At 38.9% G+C, this 18,567-nt stretch overlaps 1 protein-coding gene across 1 annotated transcript in view; it reads left to right on the top strand.

The window, feature by feature from the left end:
* Positions 1–18,567, top strand: part of LOC132406620 (dynein axonemal heavy chain 5-like) — a 180,312-nt gene that overhangs the window by 115,535 nt on the left and 46,210 nt on the right. The window contains exons 49-57 of the mRNA XM_059992430.1: positions 529–742; positions 1,006–1,229; positions 2,540–2,738; positions 7,667–7,839; positions 10,031–10,161; positions 10,689–10,842; positions 12,017–12,284; positions 13,669–13,792; positions 15,407–15,514. Of these exons, the coding sequence (XP_059848413.1) occupies positions 529–742; positions 1,006–1,229; positions 2,540–2,738; positions 7,667–7,839; positions 10,031–10,161; positions 10,689–10,842; positions 12,017–12,284; positions 13,669–13,792; positions 15,407–15,514 (1,595 nt within the window). The remainder of the gene's footprint in view (positions 1–528; positions 743–1,005; positions 1,230–2,539; positions 2,739–7,666; positions 7,840–10,030; positions 10,162–10,688; positions 10,843–12,016; positions 12,285–13,668; positions 13,793–15,406; positions 15,515–18,567) is intronic.

Here is an 18,567-nt window from a genome sequence, read left to right on the forward strand (position 1 = left end):
AGTTCTCACTCCGATGCTGCTCTTCTGGGCAGCTGTAAACAGGCGACACTGTGGCTTGAGACCTAATCCTCCTCATGATTGAGGAACTAATATGGTTAAGTTGGGCCAAAGGGCCTGTTTAAGTGCTGGTGAGTTGAGGTTGTGCATCTTGTAAATGGTACATTTTGCAAGCGTATTGTACTGGTTGTGGAGGGAGTGAACACTTACAATAGTGAATAGTTACTAATGAAGTGGGCTGCTTTATTCTAGTTGGCGTCAAGCTTCTTGAATATTTTGAAGGTTATTCTCATTCCAGGCAAGTGGAGTTAGTCACACTCTTTCAGCATTGTAGAGCAAACAGATCTTGATGTACTTTCACAACTTTGGTTATAAAAGATTACTATTTCCATTTTAAAGCATTTGTATTTCCATCAATATAATGAATATTTTTCCTGCATTGTTGAAATGGAAACTTTTATTGTGGGCTTGAAGTTGAGGAAAATAGTAACAGGAAAATGTTCGTAACATAATGTCTTACCGTTTTCTAAGGTAACCAATGAAATCTTGAGGCAGCTGATTGAACAGAGTGGATTCTATAACCTAGAGAAGCCAGGAGAGTTCACACATATTGTGGACGTGCAGTTTATTGCTGCAATGATCCACCCTGGTGGAGGACGGAATGATATTCCACAAAGGCTGAAAAGGCATTTCTCCATTTTTAATTGTACATTGTCTTCAAGCATCTCCATTGACAAAGTCTTTGGTAAGTAAGGCAGAATGGTTTGGAGCATTTGACAAATAACATTGCAATATGCCAGCATTCACATATAAACTGCATATTTAACCTGATTCACAAAAATACTGCATTCACAGCAAGGATAAGAAATGTGAAAAGTTTGAAAATTTTAATTTGGAGAGTGTTCAAAATATTTTGTTCAATATTTAGAATTAGTTGGTGAATAAATGATCTTTTAAGTTAAGAAAGTGTACTTTTTCTGTTATGGAATTATCTCTTGTTGGCTGCAGGTGTGATTGCAGGTGGACATTTCTGCAGACAGCGTGGGTTTACTGAGGAGGTTATGGGTCTGGCAGCTCAACTTGTTCCCATCACACGCAAACTCTGGCAAATTGTTAAAGTTAAGATGCTTCCTACACCAGCCAAATTTCATTATGTGTTCAATTTACGAGACCTCTCCAGAATCTGGCAGGGCATGCTCAGCACTACAGCAGAGGTCATTTGTTGCAAAGAGGTAAAACTTTCTGTTTAATAATGTGGATTAAACAATCAACTGCAAACTGCAATTTACTTATGTCTGTTAAAGTATGGACATATTAGGAAGAGTCAGCATGGCTTTATGTGGCAGAGGTTATCTTACTAACTATATTGAGTTTTTTGAAGAGGTGACAAAGATGGTTGATGAGATTAGGACAGTGGATGTTGGTTATATGGACTTACCTAGGTCAAGCATTCAACATGATTCCTGTTTGTAGACTGATCCAAAATATTGGCTGGGCTATAGAGGACTGAGAGGTAGTATGTTAGAGGTGGTGCTCCACAGGGATCAGTACTTTAACTTCTGTTGCTTATGATAATATACAAGTGATTTGAATGAAAATGCAGATGGGCTGATTAGAGGTGCTATAAACGATGCAAAAGTTGGTGGAGCTGTGGATAGTGAGGAAGATTGTCAAGTGATACAACAGGAGAAAGATGTGTTGGAAATATGGATGGAGAATGTCAGATGGCGCTTAATCCAGACAAGTGTGATATGCTGCACTTAAGCAGGACAAGTGTAAGAGGGAAGTATTTGGTAAATGGCAGAGCCCTTAGGAAGATAAACATACAAGTGGATTTTGGAGTGTAAATCTATACCTTCCTGAAAGGTAGTGACCTTAGAAACGGCAGTGTTGTGCACACAAATGACCTGTTATTCAAACATTCCTTTACATGCAGTGGCCTCTTTATTAGGTACACCTGTTCATCAATGCAAATATCTGATCGGTCATTCATGTGGCAACAACTCAGGTAACTCCACAGTTGAAGGCAGAACTTGAATCTGAGAGGACTCTTACCAAAGCCTTAAAGTGTAGAGTCTATTGCCAACAGCATGTTTAGAATACTAGCTCTGTAGGTGTTCTTGTTGGCTGAGAAGAAGACTGGTTTTTAGCTGTGTATATTCCAAATTATTTAAAGTGCAAATATAAGGCTGATGTCCAATAAAATTGTTGACCACACACAGAGGTGAAACTTTGCCTCTGAGTCAGCAGTTGTAGGTTTACAGTTCTATTCCAAAACTTGTATTCTAGTTTGACACAGTACTGGAGTGCTGGCAAATTAACTTCCAAAATAGAATCATGTTTGTCTAAAATACTTTCTTCTACCAATTACAAATGAGCTGGGCTCTAATCAGATAGTAATTAGTGGAATCGTACTGTTTGCTGTGCTTTTGTATAGAGGCTGTGTTTGAAGAAGAATGCGTTGATTGTCAAGTAGCTTGAGAATTACCAAGCTTCTGAAAGATTTGCAAACATGACACTTTGGATGCAATGTTTTAAATAGATTCTTCTGAAGCTCTGGCGACACGAATGGACCCGAGTGGTAGCTGATCGCTTTACAAGCTCTGAGGACTGTGAATGGTTTGGTAAAGCATTGATGAATGTTGCTGCTGAAGAATTTGGGGAAGAAGTGAGGAGTATCATCAATACAGATACTGAAACCTTCTTTGTAGATTTCTTACGTGACCCACCCGAAGTCACAGGTCAGGACAGTTTTTGTGTACTCATTTGTACCTAGGATGTACAATGCATTTGAATCATTGATCAGAAACAGCTACTTTCCTTCTGCCATCAGATTTCTAAATAGTTCGTTGACACTATCTTGTTCTTTTTACACAATTTAGTTACTTCTGTAATTTATAATAGTTTTAAGAAATGTGTAACCCTCTCACTGTGCTCGCATACAAATTTGGCTAACAGCCACAAGACTCAGCAAAGAGAAGGCCACCTTTCATAAACATATATGTCTAGGGTCTGTATGATTTGGGGTTCAACCAAACAGGAACATCATGATAGTCCAGTAAAAGAAACCTTGATCTGAGCGAATGTTGTGTAAATACTGACCATACACATTTATCAGTTGGAAAGAAATAACAGATCATACTCTGCATAAAATTATAAAGAAAGAATGTTTACTAATTTCAGCTTTATCAAACAGTTATTAAAAGAAAGGAAAAAAGGGTCCATTATAGTTAAACCAGTCTCAATGTGCTCATGACCATTGGAGCTCATCCAAAAGCATGGTATAGCTGTTATTCATGGTACTGAATTCACATCTCCAATCACTGGTAGAGCTTCTCATCTTGGACTCTGTCATCTTGTGAAGCACCCCTTGCAATTGCATCTTCCCGTTGGATTGAATCCTACAGGCATCTCTCTTGATCTACTCCTTATCACATCTCCTGCTAGAAGACAACTAACCAAACTACTGTTGTTCAGAAAACTTTCCCCCACAACTCTTGAGAACCTTCTCTCACATCCCACCATCCTGAGTGGATGATTCAGGTTCTTAAGTTGGACAACATGGGTCCTTAAACAAAGCCAAAACACACTTTCCAGCATGGCACACTGCTTTAACAGAAAAACTGCTAATATAAACTACCCCACAGCATAGCAGTAGAAAAGTTAATCAGGGTATTGCACATAAGAAGTAAGATTAGGCCATTGGCTTATTGAATCTACTCTGTCATTCCATCATGGCTGATATATTTTCCTTCTCAACCATATTCTCCTGCTTCCTCCCTATAACAGCTTAGTTAATCAAGAACCTATCAACTTTAGCCTTAAATATACCCAGAGACTTGGCCTGCACAGCTGTCCATGGCAATGAATTCCACAGGTTCAGTACTCTCTGGCTAAAGAAAGTTTTCCTCATCTTTGTTCTAAATGGATGTCCCTCTATTCTGAGGCTGTGCCCCCCTGGTCATAGACACCCCCAATATAGGAAACATCCTCTCCACATCCACTCTATCTAAGCCTTTCAACATATGATAGGTTTCAATGAGATTCCCCCCTCATTCTTCTAAATTCCAGTGAATACAGGCCCAGGAGCATCAAATGCATCTCTTATGTTAACTCTTTCATTCCTGGGATGATTCTCATCAACCTCCTCTGGACTCTCTCCAATGCCAGCACATCTTTTCTTAGGTAAGGGGCAGTTGCCTTTCTTACCAATGACTGAAACTGTAAGTTAACCTTCAGGGAATCCTGCATGAGGACTCCCAATTGCTTTTGCGCCACTGAATTTTGGATTTTTTCCACAGTAAGAAAATAATCCACTCTTTTATTCCTTCTACAAAAGGGTGTAACCATGCACTTACATACAATATATTCCGTCTGCCACTTCTTTGCCCGGTCTCCCATTCTGTCTGAGTTCTGCAGACACCCTGCTTCCTCAAAACTTATCTTCTTATTGTCCAAAACCTGGCCACAAAGCCATTAATTCCTTCATCCAAATCATTGATGTAAAATGCATTATCGACCCCTGTTGGCACACCACTGGTCACCAGCAGCAACCAGAAAAAGCTTCCTGTATTCTCACTTTTTGCCTCGTGTAGTCAGCCAATCTTCTATCCATTGCCAGTATCTTTCCCGTAAAAACATTAGCTCTTATCTTGTTAAACAGCCTCATGTACGGCACCTTGTCAAAAGCCTTCTGAAAATCCAAACAAACAACACCCACTGACTCTCCTTTGTCTATCCTGCATGCTATTTCCTTCAAGAATTCCAACAGATTTGTCAAGCAAGATTTCCCCTTGCTGACTCTGGCTTATTTTGTCATGTCTCTCCAAGTACCTTGAAACCTCATACTTAAGAATAGACTTCAACATCGTTCCAACCACTGAAGTCAGGATAACTGGCCTATAGTTCCTCTCTTCTGCCCTTCTCTCTTTTTAAGGAGTGGAGTGATATTTGCAATGTTCCAGTCCTCTGGAACCATTCCAGAATCTAGTGATTCTTGAAAGATCATTACTGATGCCACCACAATCAGCTACCTCTTTCAGAATCCAGGGTTGTAGTCCATCTGGTACAGGTGACTTGTCTACCTTTAAACTTTTCAGCTTCCCCAAGCACCTTTTCCTTAGAAAAAGCAATGACACTCACTTCTGCCTCAACACTTTTGCATTTCTGGCATTCCGTCATGTCTCTACAGTGAAGACTGACGCAAAATACTTAAGTTTGTCCCCCATTACTACCTCTCCAGCGTCATTTTCCAGTGGTCCGATATCCGCTCCTGCCTCTCTTACTCTTTATATGTCTGAAAATTATTTTTGTATCCTCTTTTGTATTGGCTAGTCAACCTTCATATTTCATATTTGTCTCTCTGTAGCTTTTTCAGTTGCCTTCTGTTGTTTTTTAAAAACTTACAAATCCTATTTCCCACTAATTCTCACAGTTAAATGCCCTCTCCTTTGATTTTATGCTGTCTTTGACTTCCCTCGTCAGCCACATTTGCCTCATTCTCCCTTTAGATTACTACTTCATCTTTGAGATGTATCTTTCCTACATCATTTGAATTGCTCCTAGAAACTGTTCTGCTGCTATTCCTGTTAGTGTCTCTTTCCAGTCAACTTTGGCCAACTCCTCTATTATGTAATTCTCTTTACTCCACTGTAGTACTTATGCATTTGGTTTTAGCTTCTCTTTCAAACTGCAGGTTGAATTTATCATATTATGATCACTGTTTCCTAATGGGTCCTGTATTTGAAGCTCACAAAATAAATCTGGGTCATTACATAACACCCAATCCAAAATCGCAGTTCCCCCAGTGTGCTTAACCACAAACTGCTCTAAAGAGCCATTTCATAGGCTTTCTACAAATTCCCTCTCTTGGGATCCATCACCAACCTACCTGCATATTGAACTCCCATGATTATTACAACTTTGCTCTTTTTACATGCCTTTTCTATCTCCTGTTGTAATTTGTAGCCCACATCCTGGCTAATGTTTAGAGCTATGTACATAACTCCCGTCGGGGTCTTTTTACCCTTGCAGTTCTTAACTCTACCCACAAGTACTCTGTATCTTCCAATCCTATGTCACCTCTTTCTAAGGATTTGATTTCATTTTTTTTTACCAGCAGAGCCACCCCACCTTCTCTGCCTTCCTGCCCATCCTTTCAATACAATTGTATCCATGGATCTTAAGCTCCCAACTAAGATCTTCTTTCAGCCATGACTCATCGATGCCCACAACATCATACCTGACAAATCTCTAAATGCACTACAAGATCATCTACCTTATTGTGTATTCTGTGTGCATTCAAATATAACACTTTCACTCCTGTATTCATAACCTTTTTAAATTTGGCCCCCTGTTTCACTTTAACTCACCCCACTGTCCTTCCTCACAATTCAGTATACACTGCATCTTATTGAATACTAACTGCTCCATTTTCAGCCCTATCACTCTAGTTCCCAACCCCTTGCCAAATTAGTTGAAATCTTCCTAACAGCTCTAGCAAACTTGCCCGCAAGGATATTGGTGCCCCTTGGGTTCAGGTGTATCCCATCCTCCTTCCTTTCTCAGCCACAGTGACAGACTCCGTGCTAGAGATCAGGTTGCTGCAGATTCCCCAGCAAGGTCATCCCTCCTCTCAACAGTATCCAAAGGGTTATGTTTTATGTCTTTTTTTAATGAGATAAACTTTGTCTTTGCACACCATTGCTACGCAAAACAGCAAATTTCATGTCATGTAAATCAGGGGTAGCGAATCTGATTCAGACTTCTAATATTTATGCCATTTGTGTGACACATTTACAATTGTAGTTGTTGCTTGACACTAACAAGAGAAAATCTGCAGATGCTGGAAATCCAAGAGTTCCTCCAGCATTTTGTGGGTGTTGCTTGACACTGTTCTTCATTTTTGATGCATTTTGCAGCAAAAGGGGTTCTTTGTTTCTTTTTCTGCCCATTTCTTTTCTTTTGTGCACCATGTGGTGAACTACATATACCTGTCTGGACAGGCCTCCCCCCCACTGACTGCTCCTGAGGCTCCTCCCACTGACCCCGGTATGAAGGTGATTGGAGGTACAGACCCTTCCTCAGTCTCCAGGATGTCGTGTGATGGTCACTTGCTGCTTGTGCTTTCTTCCAGCCAATAAAAGCCTACCTTAACCCATGTCTCAGAGTTATTGATGGTGCATCACACCATAAATTTTTAAAGAGAAGTGAACAAGGCAGCCACTTCCAATAAACAATCATTTAAGCTGATTTACCACTCTGGTGTACATGGCTGGCTTGGCAGGGCAAAGGAATTGAACATTTGCAAACTTGGAATTTATTCTATTGAACATTCAAAAACTGTAACTGTGTTTCTGATATCAACCATCAGTTTTTTTAGAAATCCTACTTTATACTTGTGGTCAATGTTTTAAACACAATGCAGATGTATGTGTATGGCCTTGAGTCTCACACCTCACTTGTGTGTGTCTGGAATTCACCTCAGGTTTTTTGCTTATGGTCTGCTGTGTTTCAGTTGAAGTGAGTTATGATTATAGAAGTCTGCTGTTATTATCTATGCAGTTCTGATGATAGAAGCATAAAATCATCACAGCAAAGGAGATCATTTGGCCCATTGAGCCTGGGACAGCTTTGTAGAGCAATCAATCCAGTCTATTTTATTTTTCAGGAGAGGAACCAGAGGACACTGAATATGAGATGCCGAAAGTATATGAGGCTATTGAAAATTTGGAGATCTTGAAAGAGAGACTGAATCTGTTCATGTTCTTATACAATGAGACTGTACGAGGGGGGCACCTGGACTTGGTCTTCTTTGAGGATGCCATAATTCACCTGGTGAAGGTGAGGCAGGATTAATTCATTTTCTCAGCATTGTTCAGTTCTTGCTTTAAAGTTGTGCATTGTGTGATTGTCCTTTATATGTGAGTTTGTTTTGATATAATTTGTTGAGAACTGACAGCAATTTTAAAAGCATGAATTAGGTTAGATTGAAATTTGATTTTAAGGTTCAGACTTAGCCCAGTGAGAACACTCTCTTACTTCTGATTTTGAAGAAGGAAGGTTACTCGAGCACATAAACCAACACGATTATTAAGTGATATGCTGAGGGGAGTGTTGCACTGCTGGCATTGCCTTGTTTTAGATTAGATTAAAATGAAACAGTATCTCCAGTCTTCTGTGGATCAAAGACTGGGCACACTGATGAGGCACAATAGTGCCACAATAGCAAAATGCTGTTGTAGTACCAGTGACGGCTCCAATTCCTGCTGCTCTCTGTAAGGAGTTTGTACATTCTCCCCAAGACCATGTGGATTTCCTCCAAGTGCTCCAGTTTCATCCCACATTCCAAATATGTACTGCTTCCTGGATTATTTGGTCACATGGGTATAATTGGGTGGCATGGGCCAGAAGGGCCCGTTACTGTGCTGCAGCTCTAAATAAAACAAATAAATTAATTAAATTTTAAAGTAACTCATGGTGCAATTCATAGAAAGACATAAGGATTCCCTAAGAATACTAGCTGATGGTTTTCTTCAGCTACTGCACCAAAATAAAAGCACTAATCATTTTGATGGGTATAATATGATTTAAGTTTGCTTATTTTTTATTCCTGAGAGATTTGTCAGATTTGACTTGCTGTTCATGGTTGACAGTATCATTAGGGCCTCAGAATGTAAAACCTCAGCAGTTGCTTGTTTCTAACACCCAGGGACAACTCCACCTGAGCTTGCAATGATGTGTGAGGACTTCTCATTTACACTCACTGACTCTTTCAGTGCCAGTATCAGGAGGTGCCACAAAGCCTTTGCTGAATCTAGTCTGCAACCTCAGTTTAAAAAGAACAAAATGAGTTAGCCCAGACCACCACCCTGAACTGAACCCCTTCATACATGTTTTCTTAATACTTCAGTTGTAGAGTTCACTGCAAGCTTCTGCAGATCAACAATTTTCAGTTCACTCAATCTGCTAGTTTTGTGACCAAACAACTCACACTTTTCGTCAATCACATTTTATTTACTCGTGCACAAGGAGAACACTTCAGCCCCTGTTGCTGAACTGCTCTGAAGTTACAGCTCAAAATTGGCAATTTTTATACAGGTATTGATCCAACAAAATCTTTGTGCACTTTTGAATCCCATTATTTGTATAATGTTATTATATATTGTATATTGTTATTATTTGTATAATAACTGATAAAATCTACACAATAAAGGATTAGTAAAATAACAGTCCAGTAGTTAGTAAGTGTCAGCAAGCTATCATTAGATGTTAATTTTGGCTTGGTTTGCCTGGTGACTTTTGGTCCCTGCATTGAACAGAAAGGTTGTGCAAAGTCAGGTTAGGTTTTTAAGGGCTGTGTTCAGTCTGGGTGACTGCAGTATGCCTGCACACTGTCTCTATCAGCTTATCATCTTAATTCTTGCTGCAACATTTACACTAGCCTCTTACTTAATCTAGACCATTTATGGTCTACAAAAAAAGGACACCTGAGTTTGAAAAGGACTTCTCTGACGTGGCTGAAATAAGGCTTTCTCTACACTGACTCTGTGACAATCCTGGTGAATCTTCTCTCAACCTTTTCTATTCTAATCCAAGTTGTTCAGTTCTTCTTATCAAAACCATTCATTCCTGGCATTATCTTTGTGAATCTTGTCTGTCCATCTCCTGATGCTTCCGTGCTAAAGAGAGATTTATTGTTACTGAAGATTTAGTGACCGAGGTTGGTGTTAATGAAGATCTTTAAAAGAGGAGGGAGTAATGGAAAGAAAAAACATTTAGGAAGGGTGTTGTAACCACAAGTATGGCTAATAGTGTTGGAATGAATGGTGCTCTGAATGGAAAGCGCTCAGTTATTTTACAAAATCAAAGGCATTGTGAAAAACGATTAATTTTTGTGGAGTGAAATGTTGCTGTTCGTGCAAGTAATCATATTTGAATATTTTGTACTTAGTATTCATCCCTTACGCAAGTATTTCTACCTATTCTTTCTTTGTGAAAGGTCTGTAATTTTAATCTTGTCCTTCACTTGCAGATATCTCGCATCATCAGAACACCTCGGGGTAATGCTCTGCTTGTTGGTGTGGGTGGCTCAGGTAAACAGAGCATTACGAGACTCACATCATTTATTGCTGGGTACCAGACATTCCACATCACTCTCACCAGGTAAATCTTTAATGACTAAAGCTATAAGGAGTTATGTAATAGTTAATAAGCCTAGAGAACTAGCTTTTGCACTGGAAAAGTGCTTAAAAGCTATTTTTCATTGTCTTGAATGGCTTTGGAATCACTTTGCTAGCTTTGAAGTACAATTCCTATTATTGGTAGATGTAGAGCAAATTTTCCTTTTGAATTTTAGTTTATAGTCTTCTATCTCAGATGTTAATCTGCATGAAAGAATACAATAAAGCAGTGCTCCATAATCTGCTACCTTCACATGTTGGTAATAATTTTGGATGTCCACTTCTGTATCTTGGAAGCGATGTTTTAATAACAATTTGTATATGGAAATTATATTATACAGACTGCCAATAAGTCAAATTGAACAATAACATTACATTTATGGAAGAATGGAAATGAGCATTATTAGTAGAATTTTAAGTATGTTTGAAGAAAGCATTGATATGTAGGAGAATAGTTAGAGAATAGGAGAATACTACAGCTGTGTATGTATAACTTGTGTATATATTCAGATCATACAGTACCTCAGACCTTCTGGAAGATCTGAAGACTCTGTACAAAATGGCTGGACAAGAAGGAAATGGAGTAACCTTTATTTTTACCGACAATGAAATCAAGGATGAGGCTTTTCTGGAATATTTGAACAATGTTCTCTCCTCTGGAGAGGTATGGTACATTCCTTGACACGTCTCAAGACGTGTGGCTTATCATTTTCTGCCCTCAGATATTTTGGAATTTTACTTCTGTCCTTGTTTGTGAATTCTTGAATAAAGGTTTTACCAATGGCATTTCACTTTGTGTGAAGAATTTGCAGGCATTGTGACTACTTGGCTATGTTATACACACTGTACTTCCAATTACTTTGAGGAAATCATATTAATGGTTGGGTCAGCATCGTCAAGAATCCACTTTGTTAAACAGAGTAGGCTCTGTTTAACAATGTTGATTCAGTCTACCTTCAAAGAGTGATGAATTCAGATGGTAACATTCAGGCCCTAACCGCATGAGTAAGAGCTCTCTGCATCAACGTTTTAATTTTCCTATAACATTTCGTGCCATTGAGAACATGCGGGAGGGGACAGTAACTCTGCATCTACGAAACTTAACTTTCATAACAAAGCAAAATCCTGATTTTAGTGTGGTAACATAGCAAATATTCTTTATTTTGGTTTTATGCCTTGACAACATATACTCACTGGCCACTTTATTAGGTACACCTATACACCAGCTTGTTAATGCAATTATCTTATCAGCTAATTATGTGGCATCAACTCAATGCATAAACAAATGCAGTTATGATCAAGAGGTTCAGTTGCTGTTCAAACCAAATGTCAGAATGGGGAAGAAATATGATCTAAGTGACTTTGACAATGAAATGATTGTTGGTGCCAGATGGGGTGGTTTGAGTTTCTCAGAAACTGCTAATCTCATGGGATGTTCATTCACAGAGAATCATACAGTGAGTGGTAGGTCTATTGGCAAAAATGCCTTGTTAATGAGAGAGGTCAGAGAATATACTGGTTCAAACTGACAGGAAGGCAACAGTATCTCAAATAACCATGTGTTTCAACAGTGCTGTGCAGAAGAGCACAACATATTGAAGTTTGAAGTGGATGGGATAATGCAACAGAAGACCACACCAAGTTCCACTCCTGTACCTAACAGAGTAGCCACTGAGTGTTCTATAATTGGTGCTAAACACAAAGGGTGAATCCTTACAGTATTTCCAGACAATTGAATGCAAACAGTGGAAAATTTATGTTCTGATTTTATGTAGGATTTTATCGAGTGAATTTCAGGTAGATTTAATGTAATTTTTAAGTTGCAATTACTTCTGTAGGTTTCCAACCTGTTTAATCGAGATGAAATAGATGAAATTTGCAATGATCTTACACTTGCAATGAAGCAGCAGTTTCCAAGGCGATCTCCAACCAATGAAAACCTGTTTGATTATTTCATGAGTCGAGTACGGCAGAACTTGCATGTGGTGCTTTGCTTTTCACCAGTTGGAGAAAAATTCCGAAACCGAGCGTTAAAGTTCCCAGCACTTATTTCTGGGTGTACCATGGATTGGTTTAGTCGCTGGCCAAAGGATGCTCTAATTGCAGGTGGGAATCTTTGTAGAGTGTGCAAGGCATTATGTAACTTCAATCAAAATTCACAATTCTTTCTGTAATTTATAATTTTTATTATTATGTATTGCAAAACAACAAATTCCACGACATATGCCAGTGATGTTAAACCTGATTCTGATTCTGTACCAGGCCCTTCCGGCCTACCCAGCCACGCTGCCTGGCAACCTACCAATTTCACCCGAGCCTGATTACAGGACAATTTGCAATGGCCAATTAGCCTACTAGCTGGTATGAGTTTGGACTGTGGGAGCAAACCGGAGCACCCAAAGGAAGCTCACACAATCATAGGAAGACCAAGCAAACTTTATTAGAGGGTACTGGAACTGAACTCCAAACTCTGACCTCCTGAGCGGCAAAACTGTCATGTTAACCGCTATACGATCATGGCACCCTAATTGGTTCCTGTACCCCACTGAATCATGAGGGCCGCTGCTACTTCCAGCCTTCAGACATTTCATCATCCATTGTGTTCATTTAACAGTTAAATGTAATTTATTTAAGGGATCAAATACTAAAGTGCTGTGCTGTGCTGACTCGTTTTTTATCTTGGACTGGAAACAAATAATCTACTAAAGACCCTTTAATATCCTGGCAGAAATACAATAGTAAGCTTATTAGAGTAACATCAATATACATTTCCTATATATTTTTATCTATAGGACAAGAAATATTCATTTAAAAAATGAATGTAAAAAAAAAACCTAATTGTTAATATTTTAAATGGCAGTACTACAACAAGGAGACATCAGATGGATCAGTAAAACAGGATTTGTAAAATAGACTGTGCAGTCACTAGTTGCACCTACTTTAAGTGAACACCGAACAATTCAATTTTGCACAAAATTTGTCCGTGTTTATTTTGAAGTAGAAAAGAAAAAAGATAATTTCAAATTGCATACTTGGCCCGTAAATTATTCTGTAAACTGTTGAAATATAAAATTCCAATTTTCAACTGCATCATGGTCCTACGATATCTATGATTATTGCCCTCGTCATTCATGACAAATGCCATTACGGTAATCTTCTTGAAAATCTAATGAATGAAGACGTGGGTAATGACAAATAAGCTCTTCTCGAGCTTTCAAACGGGCACAGACATGGGTAATGACATTTGCAAAGTAATATAAAACCAAATTACAGCAGAGAGTCATTTTGCTGTGTGAAATGAAACTTCCGGTATTAAAGTATTTTAAATCACTATGTATGTCGCTTCGTTCACTGCTCTCCCACATCTCAACGGGATGGATTGCTGCAGAAGGGAAAGTTTCAGAAAAGTCCATTGCAACTACAAAAACAACAACTATTTAACAGCAAGCTATTGTTAAGATTTTAAAAAATATTTCTTATTTCCCTGTAGTATCTCAACACTTCTTGTCGACATTTGAGATTGATTGCAGCTTAGACGTGAAGCAGCAAGTGGTAGGGTGCATGGGTACCTTCCATGACGGTGTTGCAGAGAAATGTGTGTTGTACTTTGAAAGGTGAGTCAGCTAAATAATATTAATAAATAGTAAATTCAGAGAAAATCACAAACAGGAAATCTGAAATCCTCTCATGTTGGGGGAGTTAACGTATGTACCAAGCTGGTCTGTGTTAGTTGTGAGGAGCTAACAGGGATGCTTCATGAGTCACCCACTTTATAGAAAAGTGTAGTATACTTTTTAAATGTAGAAAGGCAATATTTTTCAGAAGGATTTAGTGATGTTGTACACAAATCACTTAGTTACCATTCATGCACAAAGTTATGCAGTGAAACATGATATTTCCCTATATTGCAGCATAGTTAAGTGGAAGTTTAAAGACAGTTTGTCATAACTAATGACACTATAATGTTAGACCAGACCAGATCAACACACTGTAGGAATAAAAAAAAATGAAAGGTCACCCAATTTAAAGATCTAAAATTCTTACAAGGCAACAGTGTAAATGCAGCGATAATGCTTCCTCCTACTGGCCATTTAGAACTATGGGTTACAGTCTCAAGGTAGGGGATTGACCTATCAGGGCTGAGATGAGAAGATTTTCTTTGACCTGGAGGGTTTTGAATCTTCTGAATTCTCCACCCAGGAGGTTCGATAATTGAGTAATGTCAAGACAGGTGTTGGCAGTATGTTTTTAGAAATTAAGTGATATGACAGTCTTATAGGAAACTGAAGCCAAAGGGAAAAAATATCACCCATGGTCTTATTGAATATTGGAGCAGGCATAAAGAGCTGAATGGTTCCTTGTGTTTCTATAACTTGTTATAGAATATTAGAATTATATCAATGTTTGCTGAAGTGTAGATTGCACTTAATGATATAGGAACATCTAAATCAACATGCATCTTGCTTGATGATTCACGTAAAGGTGATAACTTATACACAGTTAATACAGGAAATAATATAATTTCAGAATTCCAAGAATCCTGAGCCAAGTTCCAGAGCAGTGATTTACTGAGTTCTTCCAGCATTGTGTACGTATTTACTGAACTATGTAGTCTCTAAGATTCAGAAAAACTGTATAGGTATCCATAGGAATGTTGACTTTTTAACTTGAAGCTTGCACAAGTCTCTCTTTAGCCACATGCTGAAGCATATATGGTCAGCAGATATCTTTTATCTAGAACACATCAAAAGAATCTGCTTTCCTTCAGCTCTATTTTTTATTTGACAAGCCCTTCCAGGTCTGATCATTCTGTTGTAGATGCTGCTGGAAACTTACAATTCTAGCCTTTCATTATGGCTTTGCTATTTATTTCGAGTTGAATTGCACTTAAGAAGCATTGACCCATAAGTAGCCTGCATTCTGGCCAGTTGTGTTGTGGAGAGAAGAATGAATTTCATTTTGGTATATATGGCCTGCAATTCTCTGTTAACAATAAGTTGGCTTCTATAGCACACTAATTCTCACAACAGAATTGATATCTACTTGAATGTATTTGTTCTATGTTTCATTAGATATGGGTGCTAATGTTGAAGGTATGTTGGAATTATTATAGACATTTTCAGCACTAGCTGAGACAAAGTGATGCTAAGTGGTATTCCAGCAAATTTTGTCAGAAATCCGCAATTGTTATTTTAGTTCAGTCACTAACATTGATTTGCCATTCACAGGTATCGGCGTTCAACCCATGTTACACCCAAGTCTTATCTGTCCTTCATTCAGAGCTACAATACCGTGTACCAAGAAAAACAGATGGAGCTGCAGTCCATGGCCGACAGGTGGTGTATACTGACTGGACCTGCAGGAAGTGTTCTCTGTCTCTTTTCAAAATCATGTTATGTGTTTATTGTAAAAGATAGAAATCAATAAAGCAGCCTTACATTCAAGAGCACTTTACAAACACTGAAGTACTTTCGAAATGTATTACTGCTGTAATATAGGGATAGCCATAGCCAGTTTACACCAAGGTAGTATTGAAATTATAAGACAACCTATGTTCAATCAAGGACAATCAATCAGGTTTAGTATCTCCGGCATATCTCATGAAATTTGTTGGTTTGTGGCAGCAGTATATTGCAAAATATAATAATAAAATCTATAAATTACAATGAGTATATATAAAGAATAAATTAAACCAGAGTGCAAAAAGAGGGGAAAACAAAAAAATACTGAGGTAGTGTTAATGGGTTCATTGCATTCAGAAATCTGATGGTAGAGGGGAAGAAGCTGTTTCTGAAACATTGAGTGTGTGTCTTCATGCTCCTGTACCACCTCCTTGATGGCAGCAATGAGAAGAGGGCACGTCCTAGGTGACAGGGTTCCTGAATAATAGATGCCGCCTTTTTCAGGGATTGCTTTTTTGAAGTTGTCCTTGATGCTATGGAGGCTAGTGCCCATGATGGAGCTGGCTGAGTTTACAACTTTCTACAGTTTTTTCTGATCCTGTGGGGAGGCCCCTCCATACCAGACTGTGATTCAACCAGTTAGAATGCTCTGCATGGTGTATCTGTAGAAATTTGCTAGTCTTTGGTGACATACCAAATCTCCTCAAACTCCTAATGAAATATTGCCACTGTTGCGCCTTCTTTGTAATAGTCTCAATATGATAGGTCTTCAGAGATGTTGACACCTATGAACTTGAAGCTGTTCAACCTGTCCACTGCTGATCCATTGATGAAGACTGGCATGTGTTCCCTCAAATTTGTCTTCCTGAAACCACAATCAAATCCTTGGTCTTATTGGCATTGAGTAAACTTTATTTGTCATTTACATTTACATGTACTAGAAGTTTGCTGTGGTGCGTTGGTGTGACATGCATAAAAATTTAACAGTTAAAAAGAATTATTTAAAAATAATGTTTTAAGTATGGATATGGAATAAATGTACATAAATACATAAATACCAGCATATGTTTATAATGTAAACAGCATTATTAAAAAGTTGTTTAAAGTGTTTACAGTGCAGTGTAGTGATTGACGTAATAGTTAGGATGGATGGGCTGGAGGTATAACTAGAATCAGGGAAGAAACTTTTAAGGTGGCGTGAAGTTATTTGTTTTAATTGTCCTACAGCACTTTCCAGAGGGGTGCTTTTGGGAAAGGCAATTTGCTGGGTAGGTAGCGTCCATGATGATTTTCCAGCCCATTTCTTTATCCTGGACACATACAAGTTCTGATGTGATTGTAGATGGCAGAAAATTGCCTTTCTGCTGTCTTGACAAATTGCTGCAGTTTTTATGTATTATGTGAGGAAGCTGCACCAAAAAAAAATGGCTGATATGAAGATGTTATCTATGATGGCAGTGTAGAATTACACCAGTATGTTTCGGAGAAGATGGAATTTTACCTGCTGCCTCAAGAATCTCCAAGATGGCACCAGAAAGTTGCAACTCTTTGTATGCAGCTCTGAAGGGCATCATCAAATATTCCCTTTTAGGATTACTGCAGCTGAAATCCTCAGTCATAACTATTGGCACTTAAGTAAGCAACATAATCTTAAGATGTTTTTAATAATCTATCAATCCTCAAAATTGGCAGATCCCAGATTGCAGACTCAGGTCGCACGTGCAGTTCTCCTTTAAGAAAAAGGAGTCAGTGAAAGTGTGCTGGTCTGAAATGTAGTCCTCCACTTAGACCTCCACTTCCAATGATCCTGCTGGCGAGTGCACACTCTAGAAAATAAAATTGAAGGCCTGAGAGTCAGTTTGCTATACTAGTGGGACATCAGGGACTGCTGTGTACTTTGCTTCATGGAAACATGGCTCACCCCCACCATTTTGAATGCAGTGCTGCAACTCAAAGGCTCCACCATCCACCACAAAGATGGGACAGTTGAGTCCCTTAAAGGTGGAGGAGGCAAAGTATGCTTCATGATAACTCATTGAGGTGCACAGATGTGGAGGTTCTGTATCAGTTCTGCTCAGCCAGCCTGGAACATCTAGCAGTCAAGTGTCATTCTTTTTATCTGCTGAGGAAATTTCCTGCCGTCATCCTGGTACATTCCACCCCTGGCCAATTTCAAGCAGGCACAGGAGGAGCTGAGCACTGTGATCAGCAGTCATGAAACTGTGCACCCTGAAACCTTCATGAGCAGTGCGGTAGAGTTCAACCAGGCCAGCTTGAAGAAGTCTCTGACCATCTACCACCATCAGAGCACCTGTGGAACCAGAGGAGCGAACGTACTTCACCACATCGCTATCTAAATACTTACAGCGCCATCCCATGCCTGGACTTTGGAAAGTTTGATCACGTGACTGTACTTCTACAGGTGTAAAGGCAGAGACTGACTGCAGCACCAGTGGTGAGGACCACAAAGGCATGGCCAAGGAAGGCAGAGGAGTGCTTACAGGACTGCTTTGAATCAGTGGACTGGACAATGTTCAGGCATTCATCTTTGAATGAATATGCCACAGTTGTTACCAATTTCATAAAGTCCTGTGGATGAATATGTGCTTTTGAGAACATACCAGACATATCAAACCAAAAGCCAAGCATGAACCAAGAGATTTGTAGTCTGCTGAGGGCTAGAACTGTGGCGTTCAAGACCAGTGATTATTCAGGTTTTGAGGTCCAAGTATGATCTACAGAAGTATATTTTAAGAGTGAGAAAACAATTCTGATTGAAGTTAGAGATGGAATTGGATGCACATCAGCTCTAGCAGAGTTTGCAGGCCATTACTTCCTACAAGGCAAAACCTAACAGCAGAAATGACTGATGTTTCACTCCCAGATAAGCTCAAAGCCTTTTATGCATGCTTTGATTTCTGAATGGACAATGAACCTATGTACACTGCCTCACTTTTTTTCTCTTTTTGTACTGTATATAGATACAG

The sequence above is a fragment of the Hypanus sabinus genome, chromosome 17 (genome assembly GCF_030144855.1).
Source record: "Hypanus sabinus isolate sHypSab1 chromosome 17, sHypSab1.hap1, whole genome shotgun sequence".
Classification (NCBI taxonomy): domain Eukaryota; kingdom Metazoa; phylum Chordata; class Chondrichthyes; order Myliobatiformes; family Dasyatidae; genus Hypanus; species Hypanus sabinus.